Source organism: Gambusia affinis, linkage group LG10, assembly GCF_019740435.1.
Source record: "Gambusia affinis linkage group LG10, SWU_Gaff_1.0, whole genome shotgun sequence".
In the NCBI taxonomy this organism is placed as follows: domain Eukaryota; kingdom Metazoa; phylum Chordata; class Actinopteri; order Cyprinodontiformes; family Poeciliidae; genus Gambusia; species Gambusia affinis.
Window position 1 is genome coordinate 11,021,641 of NC_057877.1, and position 19,760 is coordinate 11,041,400.

A 19,760-nucleotide genomic window follows, 5' to 3' on the forward strand; every position below is an offset into this window, starting at 1 on the left:
TGGTAAGTATTAGGGAGCACTATCAATGTCGTCTTCCTTTCACCCCACGCCCCCCTACGAGCCTCTCTTCTGTTGCTGTCAGTCAAGAAGCTCAGGAGCATGTTGAAGGGTTTGTGTGACACTTCCCCCTCTACTTGACTCAAAACAGGGATCATAACTTTTCAGACCCTTGCATCTTTGTAAAAAAGAAACTCAGGTATGTTTACTTTCTGATGGCTAACATATAACAAACCTGTGAGGTTCTTTCAACAAATTTTAATAGCTCCATGTGTTTGCAGGCCCCGATTTAGACCTTTTAAATTATACTGCTGAAGCATGGTTTACAAAAGGGAAGACAGAATTTACTTATTTGATTCTTTTTTTTTTTAAACAGATTCAGTTTGGACCAAGGTCTCATCCCCATTCTCAGAATTCAAAAGTTCGGCCTGGAGCGAATAAAGAAAAACAATCAGAAGTAATACTAATGTCCACCATGAACAGCCATCTGGGTGTGTGGACGCCACTCCAAATTCTTTGATGTGTTCCCGTCTTTCCGTAGTGTCTTATGAACGGATTCTGTCCATTGAAAATTTGAACGACGTTCCAAATCCATGGAAGGGATTTACAATGAACCGCTGTTTGGTGGTGGCGCTGGTCGTGCTTCTGGTGAGCTCAGGAGTAAATGAAGTTCATGGTGAGTGCTCGCCGTCACTTCTTTTCATTTTATGTACACACATGGTTCAATCTCAGGCTGTCAGATTGTTGCTTTTTTACTTCTTATTATTATTTATTTTGAACACAACAAATTATATCTCTTGTCTAATCTTCAACTACGGTACTTTGTTTCAGCAGACTTGAGGGTATTTTATATTTGTGTGTTTTAGAAGCTCTGGATTATTTTGTGGAGGAGACGGGTATCGGGTATCTAGTTGACTGTCTCCAGACAGGTACTCTACCTCAGGTAGGATCTGTCTCTCCAACACTGATCCTTTTTATGTAACTCGTTCTGTCTAAACAAAGATATTTAGGATTAGGGGTTCTATAGATACATTTCATATAAAGCTTGAAAGTGTATTATTTTCATCCTATTGATGGTAAACACCTGAGCAGTAAATTACTCACAGTACTAAAATATTCACAATTCTTAAGCCATTTCAGACAATCACGTTACAAAATCACACTTCAGTGTATTGTGTTGGTATTTTTTGTGCTAAACCAAAACTAGTTAGTGTGTAATTGTGAAATGAAAGGAATTTTATGCATCTTATTTCACTTTTTTTTTTTTTTTTTTTTTTTGACATTCCCCAAAAGACTTGCAGCTGGAGTCAGATCATTTTCCTTTCACTGTATAATAAAGCACTATCTTGTTTTGGGTTGTTGTATATAAAATACAACACTATTTTTCTATGAGTTGGTATTTCTTACCTGATAAAATATGAAAAACATGGGCATAATACATTTTGTATGGTGACATTTCTTGAAAAGCGTTAAAGGACAAAATTGGGAAATTATACTCATTTCAAAATAGACTTTTACAACATGACTGCCAATACCTGAAATGAAGTAAAAAGGCGTTTATGTTTATAAAATAATTTCATGTAGGAGAATAGAAGGTAACTGTAAAGCTGTAATTTTGCTGAAGTCTGTAGTTTTGGTGCGATTATCATTGACCCACATCCGGCCACCACTTGTCTAGAGATCATTTTTATTCAGAGTATTATGTTATTCATCATGTTTTATCATATATCCATAATGTGAACTTGTCTTGTCATTTAGAATCAATGTTGTTTCCTCTTTTCTGCCCTCAGTTTTCCATATGGGACAGTGTCACAAGTTGGTGGGGATCCGAAGAAGTCGGAGCAATACGAAGAAGAAAAAAGCCAATAGGGAAGAAAGCAATCTTGAAATCGAAAGCTAACGAGTGAAACACAAATATGAAGCTAAGCTGCGCATTTCTTTAACTGACTCATCAGACTCCAGAAATAAATGACAAAAAAAAGCACAGACTGGCTTTGGAGATGGTGTTTTTAATGCATTATCATTTAATTACTATCTAATTATCTTTGATTGCTCTTTTTAAGACGAAACCTATATATGACGTGGATCGTGCAACATCTACTTGAAAGCAAACGCTAAAGAAATCTATGTAAATAATATGAATTTACTGCAATATTTAAATACAGCATGCAGCAAAAATAAAAAAAAACAAACAAAAAAAAAACACAACACTTATTTCCCTCTGAAGAACAAAGTTCAGGTATTTCAAACCACTTTTAGCGACATCCGCACTCCTTGGCCACCATATCCGGCTTGCTCGTGAGAAAGCTGCCCTCGTCGCTCAAGACTATCACCTCCAGGGGGTCGTAGGCCAGCGGCACGCAGCAGGGCCCCCGCTCGTTTACGTCCACCGTCTCGACGTGGTAGGTGAGCAGGACGGCGTGGTTGTTGATGTTGTCTAGCGGAATGGCGCACGAGCCGCGGCAGTTGTTGAGGTCGGCACTCTTGGGACCCAAGATTCCCTTCACGAGATCTGCCAGGCACACATTGAGGCTCCCGAGCCCACAGTTGGGGCTCCTGGTTGAAGGGCCTGCTCTGGCGGCCCTCAGCTTTCTCTGTGTGTTGTAGGCACGGGTCACCATCTGCAGGGCCTTCAGGAGGAGGAAAGCGCAGTACTGGCTCTCTCCTGTTTGAAACAGAAAATAAGATATTGTCGTTTTATTTACTTATTTATTAATTAATTTATTTATTAATATCAGGCTTAAACAGTGTGAACCGAGAGGCTGTTGCGTTTGCCTCCACACACCTCCTGCTGATGAATCTTGCTTCTGAAAAGCACTGAGCTGCCTCAGCCTCTCCAGCTTCTCCGATGCTCTTTGCGGCACCATTCCCTGCCTTATCAACTCCCTCATCTGCCTCTCGCTCGTTTCCAGCCTCAGCCCCAGTTCCCTCAGCAGAGCAGGGGAGAGGGCCAGCTGTCCAGGACGGACCGGGAAGCTGGAGCTCCAGCCGCTGAAGGAAAAGATAGTCGGGGCAGAGGAGTTAATGATCTCCGCCAGCAGGGTTTCGCTGGTGGAAAGGCCAAGAGCCAGGGGAGGAAGGGACTGCAGGGAGTCGAGCCGCAGCAGAGGGGGCTGGGATTGTTGCTGGGGCAGGTCGGCATCGAGGAAGCGTCTCAGCTCACACAGGAAGGAGAGGGAAGTTGTCTGGGAGGAGGCCGCTGACGAACCCGACCTGTTTGCATGTCTGAGACAGAGAGGACAATAATGAGAACTCGATCCAGCACCACATCACTTGAAAGAAGGAACGTGAAACCCAAACCAGCCTCGTATCGGTTCCTGCTTCTGCAGAGAAAAGCAGAAGCGGAGTCAGGCGAACGTCGCTTCCTGATTTTCCACCAATGAGGACGTCTTTCAGGTTTTGTCCTGCATGACAGGAAACATGAGGAGGTCGAAGATGACACACGAGACATTGAAAACGAAAATAAGCAATATGTCTTACTCGTGCCGGGGGATTTTGCCTGGACAGAAATATTCCACTTCTGTTCCAAATTTCCCTCAGATGATTTTCCTGTTAGCAGGATGTACAACGTCGTCCCTGAAATGCAAGCAGACTAGAAAAAAACCTTGTGTTCAGAACACAGTGAAACCTGCGACTTCTGGGAAAAAGAAATTGATATTAAATTCAAAAAACAATAAGAAAAATCTTACACTAAGTTGCTGCTACTGCAAAGGGTAGCAAAGTTTATGGATAGCAAACTTAATAAAATTTATCCTTTTTTTCAAAATGGACAAATATTCTAGCAATATTTCTCCATTAAAATATTAAAATCAATCTTTTTATATTAATTTAATAGTCATTCCATAATTTAATATCGACACTCAAAACATTTTCTGATGCTTGCTAAAATAACTAACAAAAAAAGGTAGTTTTTATGTGCTTTGAAGGAAAAAAATCATTTAAAAAGCCTGAACTTTACTAGTCTGCATTGACTTCTATGACTAAATGCATACTAAACCCCCCCTCCAAAAAACAAAACAAAAAAAACCCCATTAAATTTCTGCAATTTACTCAATGCTGTATTTTTGCTGCATGATGTGATGTAAATAACTTGACTTGACGGTCAAGTTAATTACATTCTGCAATATAAACTATGTGACTTTTGACTTGCTAGCGAACCAAGTATTAAGTTAACGGCATGATAATCAAACTTAGTTTTGAAGAATTATTGGTGATCAATTGGAAGAGGGGTGCTAAATGAAATTCTGCTTGAGGTCCCAAATACTCTTGGACTTGCCATGATATGGGTAATTTTCTTAACACACACAAAAAATGTCCCACATTTTTACAACAGAGTGTTTTTTTGGTTTTTTTTCCTGTACCTGTGTGTTTGGCTGCAGAGACTGACTAGAGAAAATGACGCCCAGCTCTCCATCTGCAGGGGGGCTTTTAAATGCTAAGACCAACACCGGTTTCAGCTTCAATAACTGGGATTGCGGGAGGTCAAAGGTTACCATGATGCTTTCCTGATCATCTTCATCTGACACAAGCACTAGTGGAGAAAAAAACATGCAAGCATGGCAAGAATAATAAAATCCCTTTTTTAAAAACAAAAACAAAAAAGGGTCGTAGATTGTAAACGCCGATACCTGCAGCCGGATCCAAAACCTCCACGCCTCCTCGGTCGTTCCTTCGTACTCCTATGCTGAGTTCTGACAGGACTGATCGGGATGAACTGTCGGATTCATTGCAGATCCCAAACAAAGCCGAGCTGCTGGCTAGAAGTTCACCGTCTCTCCCCGTGGCGTCATGGAGAGCTGCCACCAAGTCGTCCACAAAGCAGGGGTCATCCCGATGCGCTGCGGAAGCTGGAATATGTAGGGATCAAATCAGAAGAGCTGCAGAACAAGCAAGCTAGATATGGACATGTGCCACCTCAAGCATCACAGCCTGACCTGTTACTGCAGGACCAAAGCTGCTCCAGAGGAGGATCAACAAGAACATGCTTCACTGCCGGAGTGAACACCTGTGCGGTCAGACGTCTCTGAGCTGCCTATTTAGTTTGGGTCAATCTCTGGCGGATGGGAGTAACATCCTCCCACCTTTTCCTTCTCACTAACACAGGAGTGGGGCACTGAAATGATTTTTTAAAAAAAAGAAAAAGAAAAAGGCAGCTGATGTGTCTTTGAAATGTTCACCGCTCAGAAAGGCATAAGGCAGGTTGGGGTGGCTTGTTGAACACCTTTAATTTTGAGAAGTCAGAGCAAAAGTAATAAAGGGAGGATTTAACTGGAAACAAACACAGATTAATGGTGCACCATTAGGTGTTGTTTTCTCCACTAATACTGCCAAGTAGTAGTACACAATATGGCTTACAAATGTTGAAAAAATTACATCTACAATTCCACAAAGTATTTACCAGGAAACACAGCGCATTTAACACAGCATGGCTTAAATTGAGCTTAAAGAAAGTTTGCAAATCTGTTATTAGTTTTAAACACAGGATTAAAATTTAATAGTAGTGTATCAAAATTTTTCACTTACTACTTTTAATGATACCAATTAAGCCATTTATTCATAAGGACTATATTTCTCCTTTTGGAAGATCCAGAATTTAATAAAAAAATTTTTTTAGCATCATTTGATTAAACATTACAAAAAAAGGAGACAAAAAAAAAACAACAACTGAATGTGACACTACCATTCACATTATCTCGTGAAATAGTTCTGGCTATGGAGTATCTGAAATTGCAGCAGACAGGGGAAACAGATTCCCTATAGAGACGTGACTCCCTTCAGGTTCTCACCAATACAGCCTTGTTTTGCAGACGGTCAAGGTCTCCGGGCTGATGAAGCGCCTCTGTCTCCCAGGAGATAAAGGCACGACCCATTCATGGACATCGCTACTCTGTCAGCACCAAGTGGCAGGAGAGAAAGCTTCATTTTCTCAGGGAAAATGGGAATGTTATTTATTCATAAGGTGAAATGGAAGAACAATGATGAACGGCTTTGGATGCATTATTTTTTTCTGCTTTTACGAATAACCTGAAAGGTGTGATGTGCTTTTTTTTTTTTATTTAGCACCATGAACATGAAATTTGATCATGTTAATTACAGCTTTGCTACATCTTACTGGAAGATAAATCAAACTCAGTTGGACTGGATGGAGAATGTCTGTGTGTGTTCAAAGCTTAGGATATTGTTCTATAATCTAACCCTCCTTCAAACTCCCCCGTTACTGTATCCTTGATTCGCCTGCTGGCTTCCTGGACCAAGAAACGTTGTGAGACACAGGCAGACTTTGCAAACTGTGTGCCAGCGGCGTAACAGGGGGGCTGGAAGCATGTCGGTGTTTTTGGAATTCAGCTATGAAATATATTTTGAAAGCATAATTTCCATTCCACTTTACAACAATTTCTTGTTTCTCTCGGTATCTTGAATTGAATCAATACAGTTTATTAAAGTTGGGAGTAATATGAAAAAAGTCTTAAGTCAGCAATTTCTGCTTAAAAACAAAGCTTCTTTTTGGGTCGTTGATGTTCTTAATTTCACGCCTTAAAAGTCTTAAACACAACTTCATTTTTTTCATTCGAAGTCCTTTGTGCAATTCAGATGAGACATCTTTTCTTTGTACTTTTCGACATTTGTTCTGTTTTATAGAAGAAACCATTTTCTGAAACTAATTTACAAATGGTTAGACAATTAAAATAAAACTTTTCTTGTTGCATTAACCACTACTTGCTCATGAGAAAGTATTCCTTTAACAAAGTTTCACATGGAAGCAGAAATTCACTCAAAGGCCAAAACCACCAAAATAAATTAATATGAAATTTGCTCTAACACAATAGTGTCCACATTAAATTTGCCCTCATGGCAAAAATTGTGAACCTGAAAATGTATTTATTATAAATAAAAAATGTAAAGTCAATGTATCTTGAGCTATTTTATCCGCTAGATGACAACTTGAACAAGCTTGCATGTTCAAAATAGTAAGATTGTTGTGAAAAGGTGATCTGGAAATGATTATAAATCCAAATCATATAAAAGGTTCTAGTACAATTGTATTATAATAAGACAAGCATGTGAAGTATTTTGAGTTTTTATTTTCAGGGAGAGACAAATTAATTATTCTAAGCAACAAGAAAATAACGTGAATCCGTTTCTTCTAGAGCTCTTGCTGTATTAATCAGTGGATGGCAGCATCCAAGTCTCCTTTTTACTCAAAGTTGCCGGATGGTTGTGGTTATATTTACTACAAAAGTAAAATGAATGCAGAAGCATGTTTAAAATATATATTTTTGTTGTACCGCTCACATTGTAACATTATTTTTAATACGGAATTTGAAAAAAACAGTGCAGACTAGACGTCCTCCATGCGACTTTGTCATCAGGAGCCGCATAAAATCATGAAGAGGGCCACAAACAGCCCTCTGTGGACACCCTTACTGTAAGGTGTTGAAGTTGGGTACAAAACCATAAAAAAAAGCTCCCTATGGATTTAACTTAAGAGTTATATTCTACTTGTGTAAGTTATGGGGTGAATTTAATTATCTAAAGTCTTGATTTCAAATAGTACTCCTAGAATCCTTCAGAAACCCTGCTTGTGTATTTATACAGGCAGATATTAATTTTGTTGAAAATCCCAGTGAAACACACGTTTGAGTCAGGATTAAATACACTGCACACCAAGATGTGTCAATATCATATGAAACATTTTTATTAATAAACATAAAAGGCAGAAAATCCCCTCCCCTCCCCCGACTAATTCCATTTGTTTAATTTTAACATCATAGGATAAAAGCACCAACATCAAACAGCAACAATTGTTTCAGGAAAAACCCAGGGCCTTTTGGAAAGTAGGTTTGCTATTATTGCACCTCAAACCTGCCCTGGCTTCACCAATCAGTCACCACACGCACCGACGAGGTTGCGTCCGTCCTACGCTGCCCGTCCCGACACAGGTGAAGGGACCTGGACAGAGAGGACGACCGACCTCCTTCTTGGTGACACATCTCGAGACAGAGGCATTTGTGAGATGAGGAAGATGTCAAAAGCACATTTCACGGCTTTTCGGAGATCACGGCGACTCGCAAGGGGTCGACTTCACTTGGGAGTGTGGACGCATGCGCCAGTAGGAATCAGTCTGAGGACATCGCAGACATATTTTTATTAATTGTTTTTGCTTTAAAGCATGCTCACAGAGTGAATTTGTCCTGAGCTTAGATTATACAGGGACTCCATGCACTTTTATAAAAAAAAAAATAAAACAGTTGTTTCTAGAAAACTGTTGGAAGGTTCCTGAGTTAAGACCTTTGGCAGGATTCGAAGTAAACAGCATAGAGTGCAAAAACTCACATCTACCAAAGACGTACCAGGAGTATTGCAAAAAAAAAAAAAAAAAAAAAAAAGAAGCTTGGATTTCAAATATTACTGCGCGCATAACTACAAAACTGATTGAAAGCTCTATTGAGCATGTTTAACCTTTTGTAGCAAAGACTTTTCTTAGTGGCACATGCATCAAATCACCTCCAAGGGAAAGCCCTAAGAGTCGAACTGGGCCGTCCGAAAAGCAACAAAGTGAGCTCAGGTTGAACATGTTGGAACCATAAAACCCTGCAGCACAACAGGAGGGTAGGATCTATCAAAAGCTGCAACTCTTTATTTTAAGTGAAGGAGAGCACCGTGCTGTCCGTCTGAATAGTAGTAATAAAACCTGACAGGAATCTGCATACACCATAGAAAGCATTACATGTATCTGCAATTGTATCAAACACCAAGAATAGGAAGAGAGAGAGAAAAAAAAATCCAAACAGCATCAACAATAATTACAAAATACCTCTCAGTGCTGGTAACAAATGGACTAGTCTCTAACTACGTCTGAAAATGACTTACTTGTGTTTGTTTAAACACTCACATGTGAGAACATTGGTTTACATGGGGAGTGAACAGGACAGGAGGTTTAGACTATAAAGCTTTCAATATTCTTCCCTTAGATATGCACCGGTAAGAGTGGGGAGAAAGAAAAGCAACAGCACCCACACGTAACTGAGCTTAAGTGTAATTCCTCTATAAGGTTTAAAAGGAAGCATTGCTGCTCTCGATCATCAACACAAAGTACTTTACATCAGCACGTCTGTTCGGGGTTACACAACACGGTCACTTGACAAAGTTCGGCCTCGTCAGTAAGAGATCAAGAGACAAGTGTGGGAGAAGACGCCGACGTGGCGTTTTTATGCACCAGTAGAAGATCTAGTTAATAAAAACTGAAGTGACGTTGCATTGAAACAGAAGCACCATTTCTTTGTTTTTTTTATTTTTTTCTTCTTCTGCAGAATCTGGGTCCAAAACCAAAGAAAACATAAGAGTTAAAAACACCTGATTAAAGTGATAACAGTTCTAGTGCTGGATTCGAAGCGTGTCCAAGCTACAGCACCGGTGTGTGTCTGTGTGTATGTGTGAGCGCTTAAATACGAACACACACACACACACACACACAGTTTGAGTATCTAGTCCTGTTTTGTTTACACCACGAGGATTCAGGTGGTGCTGCGCTGCCATGTTTAAGGTCCCGAGGTGGTAATGCTTTGCTCAGCTTGGCTTCAAGCCTCCTGTTTAACAGGCTGAAAATAAGGGTCAGAATGTGAGCACCAAACATCCCTCATTACTCTCTCTATATATGTATATATATATAGCTATATACATATATATTTATTTACTTATATAGATGTAAGGTAAATAGATACATACTTTATAAAATTTTGATGGGAGACTTACAACAAAACAAAAATATAAAAAACAGTGTGTCTTATTCACTGAGAGATAAGAAGCTCACTTCTGAGAGAAAAAGCAGTCTGACTATTTATGAAAACCCTTTGCAGGAGAAACATCAACACCTATTTGCTCAGACTCTGAGGCAGCTACTGGAGAGCTTTATCATCATTAGGTGGCGTCTACTGCTGTACACTAGGCTAAAAACTGACACGATAGCAGATTAAATATGAGAAAAGAAATGCCAAAAAAACCGGCCTAACGAATGTCCCTGTGTAGAGCACCAAGTATTCAAATTGTTGTTGTTTTTTTTTTTTTTCTTTTTCTGATTTCAATTTACAATAAATAAGATCAGGCACAGTCCAAACTTAGCACCATTGTTTTCAGACTGTTAGTTAACACACACGCACGCCCTATTGCATTCTACTTTGTTAACACAATTCAAAGTGAAGAACAAACACCAAGGCAAAAAGGAGAGACGGACAGCATAAATAATAATCTTCTGAATTATTCACAACTATACAGTTGGAGAATGAATCACATTCACAGTACAAACATTGTTTACAAACAAACAAACAAAAACAAAAAAAAGACAATTAACAAGCAAACAAATGTGTGAAGGGAGTCCAGTAGTTCCTTGTGGTCACTGTTAATTTTTTTTTTGTTGTTGTTTTATTTTTTTGCCAGTGTGCGAGGGTTTTGCATGTCTGCCTGTGTATGTGTGGTGGTTGTTTTCACCAAGCGCAGCAAATATAAATAGGGCAAAATTTAGCTTAAGTTCTGTTTAAAAAACACAAACAAAAAAAAACCCGGCTGCAGAAATTATTCCAAGTAGTAGTGTGACTTAACCAAACTGACTTAGAAACAGAAATCTTAATAAATAGAGAAACTAGTTGAATTCTCTAATTCTGTACACCTGCTTTTGAGCTTTTTCACAAACTTCAACTAAACTCCGACAACAAGCCGCTGCTACAGAGCAGCTGCCTTCTTAGAGAGCCACGTGACTTAGTGAATTTCATTTCATTTAATCTTTTGAGATTGAAACATACTCGACTGGTAATGTGAACCCCAAGGACTAAAAATCAGAACATTGTTGCAACATCTATAGATGTTTTCCACATATTTCATTCATTAGTTAAATTAAGAGGAGAAATGTCTGAACTGTGATAAATATCACAAAATAAGTCTTGCTGATATACTAAATGCTTGATATTAGATGAAAATACAATCACACCTCATTCCAATGTCTAATTTGACTCCAGCTGAATTTCAATTCATAATCAATGCATAAGGAACTCAAAATGATCTTGTTTTGGTTTTTAGAAAACATATTAGGGTGTCAAATTAACCACCCTAGACTGGAACATCTGCATCCTAATATCCAGTGTGAAGTTAAACCAAATGATCCTCATCTTGCTTCAGACTCTTTAATAAAAAATGCAACCCGTGCTCAACTTCATAGAGAAGAATGGATAAGAGAACATGCATGCAGCGAGGCAAAGCTGCATGATATCTGAGCCCAGTTCTGTCAACTGGCCCTGGGTTGTGTTTTTCAGTGTACAAACACACACACACACACACGCGCAGACACGCCCACACACACACTCATGAAGTGAAGCTTTGGAAGGAGTGTGGCACCTGATTCGGCTGACAGGATGTGTGCTTCATGCTGTGATTTCACTTTTCTAAAGGATTTCATTCCTTCCTTCCTCTTCATTCATCAAACATCTTCACTGCAGATTCGGCTCCAGGTGACCACAGTGGTCCTTTAGTGTGAGTGTGTGTGCGCGCGTCCCAGAATTTTCCCCGTAAGAAGCCGGTCTTGGAGGCGGTTGGGTAGTGCAGACAGTTTGAAGCACCAGTAAATGAGGAGTGTGCCTTGGTCCACGCCTGGACATTTGCATAGTTTATGATGTAGGTGAGGTAGTTCGCATCAATTACCTGAAACAGTTAAGACACAGAAAACCACACAGTCGGTCACTCAGGACATTTCACACAGCAGCAACAAAGCAGCATGCAGTGCTTTGGCAGAGTCTTTGCGCCCCTTGAGCCTTTCTCATATTTAGTCATGGTACAAATATCAATTTAATGCAGCTTACTGCAACTTTATGTGACAAAACAGCAAAAAGTTGTGAATATCTGAAGTGGAAGGTTGTCAGACATTTGAACAAATTAGCAATTTTCTACTCAGGTACATGCAAATGATATCTAGTGCAACCATCTGCTTTCAAAAGTCACCAAACTAGCAAATAACAAAATAATTAAGCATAGATCCAACTGTTCTGCTAGAGAATGTTAGGGAACAAACAGGAACATGAAGATCAACGACCAGAGCAGAAAAAGGCAGGAGGTTTTAGTACAAGTGTCTTTATTCATGCTTGTTCCATAAGCAAGCTTCTAGTGAATAGGTGGCAGCAGTGCTGAGTAGAAGTGGCCTACACAGGCACACTGAATTCAAGCAACAGAGTTGCAAATTTAGCAAAAAAAACACAATATATACAAAGACTGAAAGGTATACAAAAGGTTGTATACCTTTTTTAAGCTGATAAGATTGACAAGTAACCAAAGCTTAAAGTTTTAAAAAAAGTCTTGAATGTTACCGTGTTGAATCTAGAAATACACATCCCGGTGAATAATTTGTACTTTTTCTCTGATGAATCACACATTCTCAAGAGAAATGAGAGCAGGGATGGGGTCCAGACTAAGGCCAAGGCTGAATGCTAAGCACTTTGGCAAATATTTCAGGACATTGGCTGTCAGCATTGCGATACGTTTGTTACTCCGTGGGTCAAGTCCTTCACGGGTTAGGTTGCAGCAAAACAACAAAAATGCATACCACGTTTTTCAGTTCTTAAGGGCAGAAGAGTTTGAGATCCATGCGCTTAAGTTATGCACTACTTTTAGGTCTCACACAAAATTTTATTAAAATACACAGATTTTTGCTGCAGCACCCTGACAAAATATGGAAGGGTCAAGGGGTGTGAATACCTTAACAGCATACACTCTGAAATGATAAAAAAAAACACCCAAGACATTTGTTAGTCTTCTTACCTTGTTCATTCTGAACAACAGCTGGTAGAAAAACAGGGAAAACAGGCATCCTGTCTCTCTCTCTCCCTATCTTTCTCTATCCACCCACTGATCCCCTCCTCCCCACTGCCCCTTGGCCCAAACGCTATCTGAGTCGGGAGCCGGGGATCTGGGCGGCGGTGTGGGGCCCATGCATGCCCTGAATCCTCCACAAGCTCCCGCCACCGCCTGCGGCGCTTGGCGGTGGGGGCAGGGGCAGCCGGGGGGAGTAGTGCACTGCGAATGGACGAGACGAGGACGAGGTGGACAGCGACGAAGAGGGGAGGGAGGGGGAAGCAGCGACAGTGGTACAGACAGAAGTTGAAGCAGTGGAGGAGGTGGTGATGGAAAGCGAGAGAGATAAATGTATTCGCTGGTGATGGAGGGACGGCTGGGGCAGGCGCAAGGGGTGGAGGGGGTCTGACCTAGAAGACGGCGAGGCGTCAGGGTGTGTGGAGGCTGAAGAGGAAGAGGAGGAGGAGGAAGAAACACTGTGAAGGGGCGGTGGAGGGGGCAGTGAGAGAGTGGGAGGGGAGGGGCTGTGCAGCACTGACTGTGTGCGGCTGTGCTGGGCCTGGGACGGCGAGAGTGGGACAGATGAAGACACGGAGGTGAGGCGCGTGGGGGCAGGCGGAGCGGTGGTGTGCTGCTGGGTTTGGGGGGAGGCGGAGGAAGAGGAGGAGAGACTGAGCAGAGAGCTGAGGCCTCCAGAGGTGGACAGCGTCGCCCCAAACTGATGGGAGGACGCTGAGGGAACCACATGGTGAAAAATACCTGCAAATCACACAGCAGAAACGGGCGAGAGAGTGGAGAGCGGAAGAAGACAGAGCAGATGACAGCAGCGGAGAGAGCGAGGAGAGAGGGACAAAGAGAGAAGCAAGGGCTGAGCCGGGTTGAGCACAAGCGCCAGGCAAGTCTGAGACAAGCAGGCAAAAAAAAAAAAAAAAAGCAAACAGAGTCAGTCCACTGCTAGCTGCAGAAACACAGAGGAAATGGGTGGGCCAAGAAATTTGAATTTTAGCGCGATAATTTGTGGTACTATAGTGATAACGATACAAATTATACTACTTTACTTCTTTGTATGTCTGTGACTGCATAAAACAGCATTCATAGCACCACAAATATTATTTTTGAAAAGCCTTGCCATTTGAAAGAGAATTCTTCAGGACGTCGCTTACTTAAAGATTTATATCACTAAGCTGCACAGTAACTGCACTTTGTAACAGCTTCCAATTTACTGACATTTTCTGATTCTCTCGTGGAACTAAGTGGAGAAACATAAAATTTTCAGTAATTTTGCTTTGTATTTAACATTATCTGAAATTTACCAAGTCAACAATAAATCAAAATTCTTATCATTAGACAGTTTTTGCAATAAATGATAAACGATACAATAAGTGCCCAGCCCTGTAAGAGATTAAATTAATTTACGGAGAAACAGGATTTAGCAAACTGACTCTGACACAAAACTTAAATATATACACCCCAGGAAAATGACAAGGGATAAAACATTCAACTTATTTCTTGTCAATTGTTTGTGTTTTCTATTCATTTTTGTTACAGAATTCCTTCATTCGTTCCTACCATTGTCCCGGGGTGTTTCTAATTGCATCATTCAAGCAGCCAGTCCATATAGGAAGCAAAGCAGCACAGAAAGTCTGTCATTCAGACAAAAAACAAAAAACAGAGCAACGCTGTGTTCCCACTCACCTTTCTCATGCATAAAACTAAGACCTCACTCTGACTGTTCCTACATTGGATGATAACCTGCTAGATACTCAGTGATGCTCACCTCCTGCTGCTGCTCCCCCTGCCAGCCCTGCGCTGGCGAAGCTGCCGAGGGCAGAGTGTCCATTCACGAGCCGGGAGGTCCCGTTCACAGAGACACCCGTCTGGGCCCCGAACAAGGACTGCAGGACCGTGGCTCCTCCAAGTGGGAACTGGGAGCCCAGGTACTGCCCCATCGCTGATCCAGTGGTTGAGGATACCGCCACAGGACTGCCCCCAACCTTCCCATTCAGAATGCCGCCTCCGCTGGTGGCGGCAGCGGCGGCGATGAAGAGGTTCTGACTGGCCATGCTGCTGGCGGTCTTCAGCTCCCAGTCGCGGGGGCCCTTCTGCTTCTGAAGGACCTGCCGCTGGTCCGAAGCGGTCCCTCCCTGGACGCCGCTGCTTGCTACCGCCCACGTTCCCGTCTCCTGACTGAGGAAAGGGTTGGGGGTCGTGTAGCTGGAGGAATCCCCGTCGCCTGCTTTCCTCCCATTCTGCTGCTTATAGTCCGAGTCAGAGTCTGTGCTTCGGCTCGAGCCCCCCGTGCTGAACGGGGAGCCCCCCTGCCTGAGGTCTGAGTTGGGTTGCTTGGGGTCTGATATGGGGGAAAATGTTGATTTCCACTTGCTGTTCGAACAAAAGGATGAACAGGAAGCCTCACTGCCTGTGCTGTTCCCACTGCTGCTACCAGATTTCCTTCCTGTGTGGAAAGAAGACAGTCGATTTCCTAATAACTGATAAAAGGCTACATGAGCAAAACGTTTCCCCAAAACGTGCGGTTTTCTCTTCTTACCTCGTTCCCCGTCACCCAGTCTAACAAGGCCATCTCTGCTCTCCAGTGATATAGTGGCTATTTTTCTTTCGATGCTAAAAGAGAAGGGACAAACAAAACAAACATGATCCCTGTGGTACAACTCACATGATGAAATGAGAAGGTATGCAACTCTGGTGATAATTTAAACTTAACAATTTGAATTCTTTAGTTTTAATGACATTTCCACCAATGCACTCTTTGGGTTCCTAAAGTTCAGAGTGATGTCAGAATGTCTAGGGCAGCCATCTTGTTTGACAAGCGTGTTTTACTTCTTAAATTTATTTGGACTTAGAATTCAGGTGAACTCTGATGGAATATGAGAGCCTGGCTATTTTTTTTGTTACGAGAATAAATTAATAATATTACAAGAATAAAGCTGTAACATTAGGAGAATGAACTATGGTGTCGTTTTTACAGATAAGAATACACTTTATCTTTTCATACATTAGCATCAAATTATTATTAGTATCAAAACTTTAAAACAATTGAAATAGACAGTTGTTAACTCAAATAAAACCGCACAAACCGAACTGCTTAGGTCAGATAATTCTAGAAGCCTTTTATTTTTTTTTCATGGAAATGAGTTTTTCATATCATTTTGAGATGTTTTTTTCTGGCAATATTGGGTCTATCACTGATTTCACTGCTGAAGCAAAAGCACGCTGAAGTTTGTTTGAAAGATTTGACAATGAAAAGCACAGTCTGGGCAGATGAAGCCAAAGTTGTTTGGATTTCAGTGAACACATCATGGTAGGAGGAAAGCTGCTTCTGCTCATCTCCCCTAAATCACCAGTGAAGTGAAGTCTGCAGATGGGAACATACAGAGTGTGGCTGTGTTGCAGCATACGGGACTGGCAGACTTTCTGTAAGTGAAGGAGGATGAATGAAGAACCGACCAGGATATTCTCGATAAGAATCTGAAGATGAAACGTGTCCGGATTTCCGAACAACACAATAGTCGCAAAACAAAGCCAAGGAAACTCTACATTGATTTCAGAGAAGGAATCTGCAAGAATGACCCAGTTGGTAATCTGGCTTATGTAAAATTAGAAATATAAGAAATATAAAAACTGAAGATTAGAATGCATTGAAAGGATCCCACTTCCTTTAGGATTTAAATGCGGTTTTTGTGACAAAAAGGGTCAAAAATCCCACCTAAGCAATGAGTGTGACCAGTTTTCAATATAGGAGATGTCTTAAAGTAGTCCGAAACAAGAAAACCATATAAATGTTTTCACTTATTTTCCTTTTTTGACTTTTAACCAGAATAGAATCATATTCAATTTTTAAAAAAAACACACTCTAAAAACAATTATTTTCTCAGCAGAAGCAAACAACAAAAAAACCTGGAGAAATACTGGGGAAAAAGAAAAAATCTGGAACTAAACCCAAGTCATTTTGTAACAGATACAGTTCAGGCAACATTTCTGGAGCGCTACATTACCGGGAACTGGAGCTGTCGGGAGGATATCCTGAGTCCTCGTCATCCGAGCTGGGAGCTGTCGAGTATCGACCAGTACCATTGAACTCCAGGGGGCGCTCTCTCTTCAAGACGGGGGGCTGGTCCAGGTCGGGACCGTGGGGGCTGCAGCTTGATTGTTCTGGAGAAGAAATGGCGGAGATTTCCAGAGGCTGGTTGATGTTGTTCACCTGTTCGGGTAAACGACAAAATGTTCAGTGAAAAAAACTCCTTCGACTCAGACAGAGAATTTCATTTAAGCACCTATTAAAGTAAATGTCAATTTGCCAACCACAGTATGACGATTATAACTTCGTGTTTCCAGGTGCGTTAGTGACTCACCATGGAGTTGATGTTGAGTGGGGATCCTGTTGAGTGGCCGTTGGAGTTGACTCCGGGGAAGGAGCGTCTCTTCGGGGATCCGCTGGCCGCCGCCCCGGTGGAGCCGCGTTTCCTCCTCCCACGCCTACGCCCCTCCTGAGAGCCGAAGCTGTGGGAGGATGACGTGTGTGTTGGCGTGTGTGCGTGCTGCGTGCTCGGAGACTGGTGGTGGTGGTTCCCATGGTTACTGTGGTATCCCTGCTTGGTCGAGCCAGCATGATGATGAAGGCGCGATCCTCCAGCCACGCAGTTCCCGTTGCCTGATGAACAGAAAGATGGAGATGAAGACGACGAGAAAATCTTCCTCTGCGGGTCACTGTCTTGCAGCTCCGTGTCGGATTCCTCACCTTGGCGCTCTGCTCCATCTTCAGGAAGAATCCTGGGGGGTCCGTCGGCATAGTGGAGCACCCCTCCGGTGCTCAGTGACGGGCTCTGGATGGGACCACCTCGACCCATTGGTCCTGTCAAAGGACTGTTGCTGTGTGGAAGAGGTGATAAAGAAGCACCATTGTGGTCCTCAGGGTGGGGACCTCCATTCATTAGCCCTGAGCTACACGAGTATCCTGCAGAGATTAAACAGTTTAAGGTCAGACCCAAACAAAGAACATATCTAAAAGACATTCTGAATTTAAATAAGATATGCCACATCAGATTCAAGTTGATAATACACATATAATTCAGCAAAAATCCATTGAACAGTTTTGAGAACTTTACAACCTCAGCAATCTTGACCCACTGTTCAAAAACCTAAAAATCTAAGATTTTTCTGACAGGTGGCACTGACAGCACTCTTCTTTGTATACGTTACAACAGAGTGAAGAAGACTTAATGTTACAAGTTTTTACGTCAGCGAATTATCTAAAAATTTTATCAGAGTAAGGACAAGTACAAGTTTTACTAAGTTACATGTCAGGAGGGCTATAAAAAATAGTTAGAAAGCTTGTAGTTATCAGAAGGTTAGCAACAAAAATTCTGATTGATTATAGAATCATCCTTACCATTGGTCTGACCTGATTGAGACACAGGGCTGGGAGTATTTCTCTGAAATGATAAAAGGCAGAAACAAATATTCAAACTAATTATAAACAGTAGCAATTTAAGGTGGACTTTTTTGTTCATGACACATGTATTGACTATTTGAAAGTGAACAATTATTCATACTAAACGTTGGCCAGAGATGTCTAGGTATTGTAATGTAGGAATAGTCAAGAGAAAGCGTACAAGTCTCTCAGCCCGACTGGGCAGCACCACACTGGCCAGCGGAATGCTGACTGGAAGTTTACTGGGATGGACAGTACTCAAAGGGATGCTGATGGGAAGGCTAGTGATGCTGTCGCCCTGAACTGACGGACTCCTCTCCTTACCGACCTGGAGAACAACAAACAGGATCATTTTAGTTTCATTTACTAAAGCCAAATACATTTATTTCAAAAGTAAAATTTTTTTTTGTAGGTAGAATAATTTAAATTTCTCTTCACCAAAGAAGTAAAAACTAGCTTTAAAAGCTGGAGAAATATTACTATCTATATGTTTTCACTTCAAGTGAAGTTAAAGAGCATTTTTTTTAGTCAGGAGATGGCAGCATTTACAAGACAAATATTTCCTGCTCCAACAATCAGTTTACTCGTCAATTCAGCCATTTGATTTAGGTGTTTGAGAAGAACGGAACGATCGGAAAGTTGCAGGGTAGTGGCTGATGAAATGATTCTTAAAATATCTACTATTAGTCTAGAAGACATAGCATTGATTTAATAAATTATTAAATGTTGCCTACTTCACTATCATATCTTGAAATATAATTTCAAGACATTCTATAATTCTAATACATAACACAAAAATAGTGAAATAGTTAAAAACTGAAAAGCCACAAATAAAAATCAGTTAAATAAACAGAGAAACTAAATTTTTACCCTGTCAGAGATTTTCACATTACACTGAAAATCGGATGAATTGGGAGAAGGACAGTTTTGTTTGGCTCCATGAGGGGAGTTAACGCCTCCCAGTTCCCTAAAAAAAATAGAGAGATAAATTCAGAAGGTGACGGACATCTTTCTTACTCCACGTAAGCTTTTAGGAGAAGCCCACCTGTGCGTCATTAGGCCCGATCCTCTTAAGTGAGCAGAGGCAGTGGGGTCTTGGTTCAGGTGCCTCCGTAAGGCAATCTTGGCAGGTGAGAAGCGAGTGTAATCAGGCTGGGAGGAGCTCTGCTGCCTCTGTCGCGCCTCAGAGGCGGCGGCCATCGCGTCGTGGTCCGGCGAGATGGGAAGGTAGCGGGAAAGCTCTGCTTTTCCGTTAGCCCGGTCGAAACACGGCGAGCCTGTCCCGTTGACCGAAAGCTCCGGGCTGATGCCGTTCAGTGCTGGGGCCGACGACAGGCCGAGCCTAGAAGAGTCCATGTCGGTGCAGCCTCGTGATTCCAGACTCTTCCTGTAGGGGGAGCGATCACGAGGGCTGTAGGATTTGAGCTGCAGCAGCTCCTGTTGCCTTTGACTCTTTTCCAGCTCAACGATGCTAATCTGGAAA

The 19,760-nt window shown here is 41.7% G+C and overlaps 2 protein-coding genes and 1 long non-coding RNA gene across 6 annotated transcripts in view; 1 reads left to right on the plus strand and 2 right to left on the minus strand.

Moving 5' to 3' along the window:
* Nucleotides 1-54: 54 nt before the first annotated feature.
* On the plus strand, nucleotides 55-1,981 carry LOC122839042. Its single transcript, XR_006371979.1, has 5 exons — nucleotides 55-196; nucleotides 374-454; nucleotides 539-673; nucleotides 864-940; nucleotides 1,788-1,981. It is a non-coding gene; the product is annotated as an uncharacterized LOC122839042 (long non-coding RNA).
* Nucleotides 1,982-1,990: 9 nt separating this feature from the next.
* amh (anti-Mullerian hormone) lies at nucleotides 1,991-5,575 on the minus strand. The gene is made up of 7 exons (XM_044130226.1): nucleotides 4,932-5,575; nucleotides 4,626-4,844; nucleotides 4,359-4,528; nucleotides 3,478-3,589; nucleotides 3,302-3,401; nucleotides 2,783-3,222; nucleotides 1,991-2,662 (listed from the first exon to the last, which is right to left on the minus strand). The coding sequence occupies exons 1-7, from the start codon at nucleotides 4,978-4,980 to the stop codon at nucleotides 2,253-2,255; spliced, it is 1,500 nt and encodes a 499-aa protein (XP_043986161.1). The 5' UTR covers nucleotides 4,981-5,575; the 3' UTR covers nucleotides 1,991-2,252.
* Nucleotides 5,576-8,360: 2,785 nt separating this feature from the next.
* Nucleotides 8,361-19,760, minus strand: part of dot1l (DOT1-like histone H3K79 methyltransferase) — a 28,680-nt gene continuing 17,280 nt past the window's right edge. For 2 of the 4 annotated variants that reach the window (XM_044130224.1, XM_044130223.1), the window contains exons 20-29: nucleotides 19,323-19,753; nucleotides 19,148-19,244; nucleotides 18,459-18,605; nucleotides 18,236-18,278; nucleotides 17,585-17,800; nucleotides 17,199-17,497; nucleotides 16,842-17,047; nucleotides 15,377-15,450; nucleotides 14,606-15,283; nucleotides 12,797-13,587 (exon numbers count right to left, since the gene is read on the minus strand). In XM_044130224.1, the coding sequence (XP_043986159.1) occupies nucleotides 12,920-13,587; nucleotides 14,606-15,283; nucleotides 15,377-15,450; nucleotides 16,842-17,047; nucleotides 17,199-17,497; nucleotides 17,585-17,800; nucleotides 18,236-18,278; nucleotides 18,459-18,605; nucleotides 19,148-19,244; nucleotides 19,323-19,753 (2,859 nt within the window). In that variant the 3' untranslated portion in view covers nucleotides 12,797-12,919. Of the gene's footprint in view, nucleotides 11,686-12,796; nucleotides 13,588-14,605; nucleotides 15,284-15,376; nucleotides 15,451-16,841; nucleotides 17,048-17,198; nucleotides 17,801-18,235; nucleotides 18,279-18,458; nucleotides 18,606-19,147; nucleotides 19,245-19,322; nucleotides 19,754-19,760 lie in introns of those variants that run through there. The other 2 variants (XM_044130225.1, XM_044130222.1) reach the window with 2 other exon arrangements.

Coding starts and splice junctions, on each gene's coding strand:
- amh (XM_044130226.1), bottom strand. CDS start 4,980: ATGTTCTTGTTGATCCTCCTCTGGAGCAGCTTTGGTCCTGCAGTAACA. Junction 4,845..4,931: donor CTTTGGTCCTGCAGTAACAG/GTCAGGCTGTGA, acceptor TACATATTCCAG/CTTCCGCAGCGCATCGGGAT. Junction 2,663..2,782: donor GCAAGATTCATCAGCAGGAG/GTGTGTGGAGGC, acceptor TGTTTCAAACAG/GAGAGAGCCAGTACTGCGCT.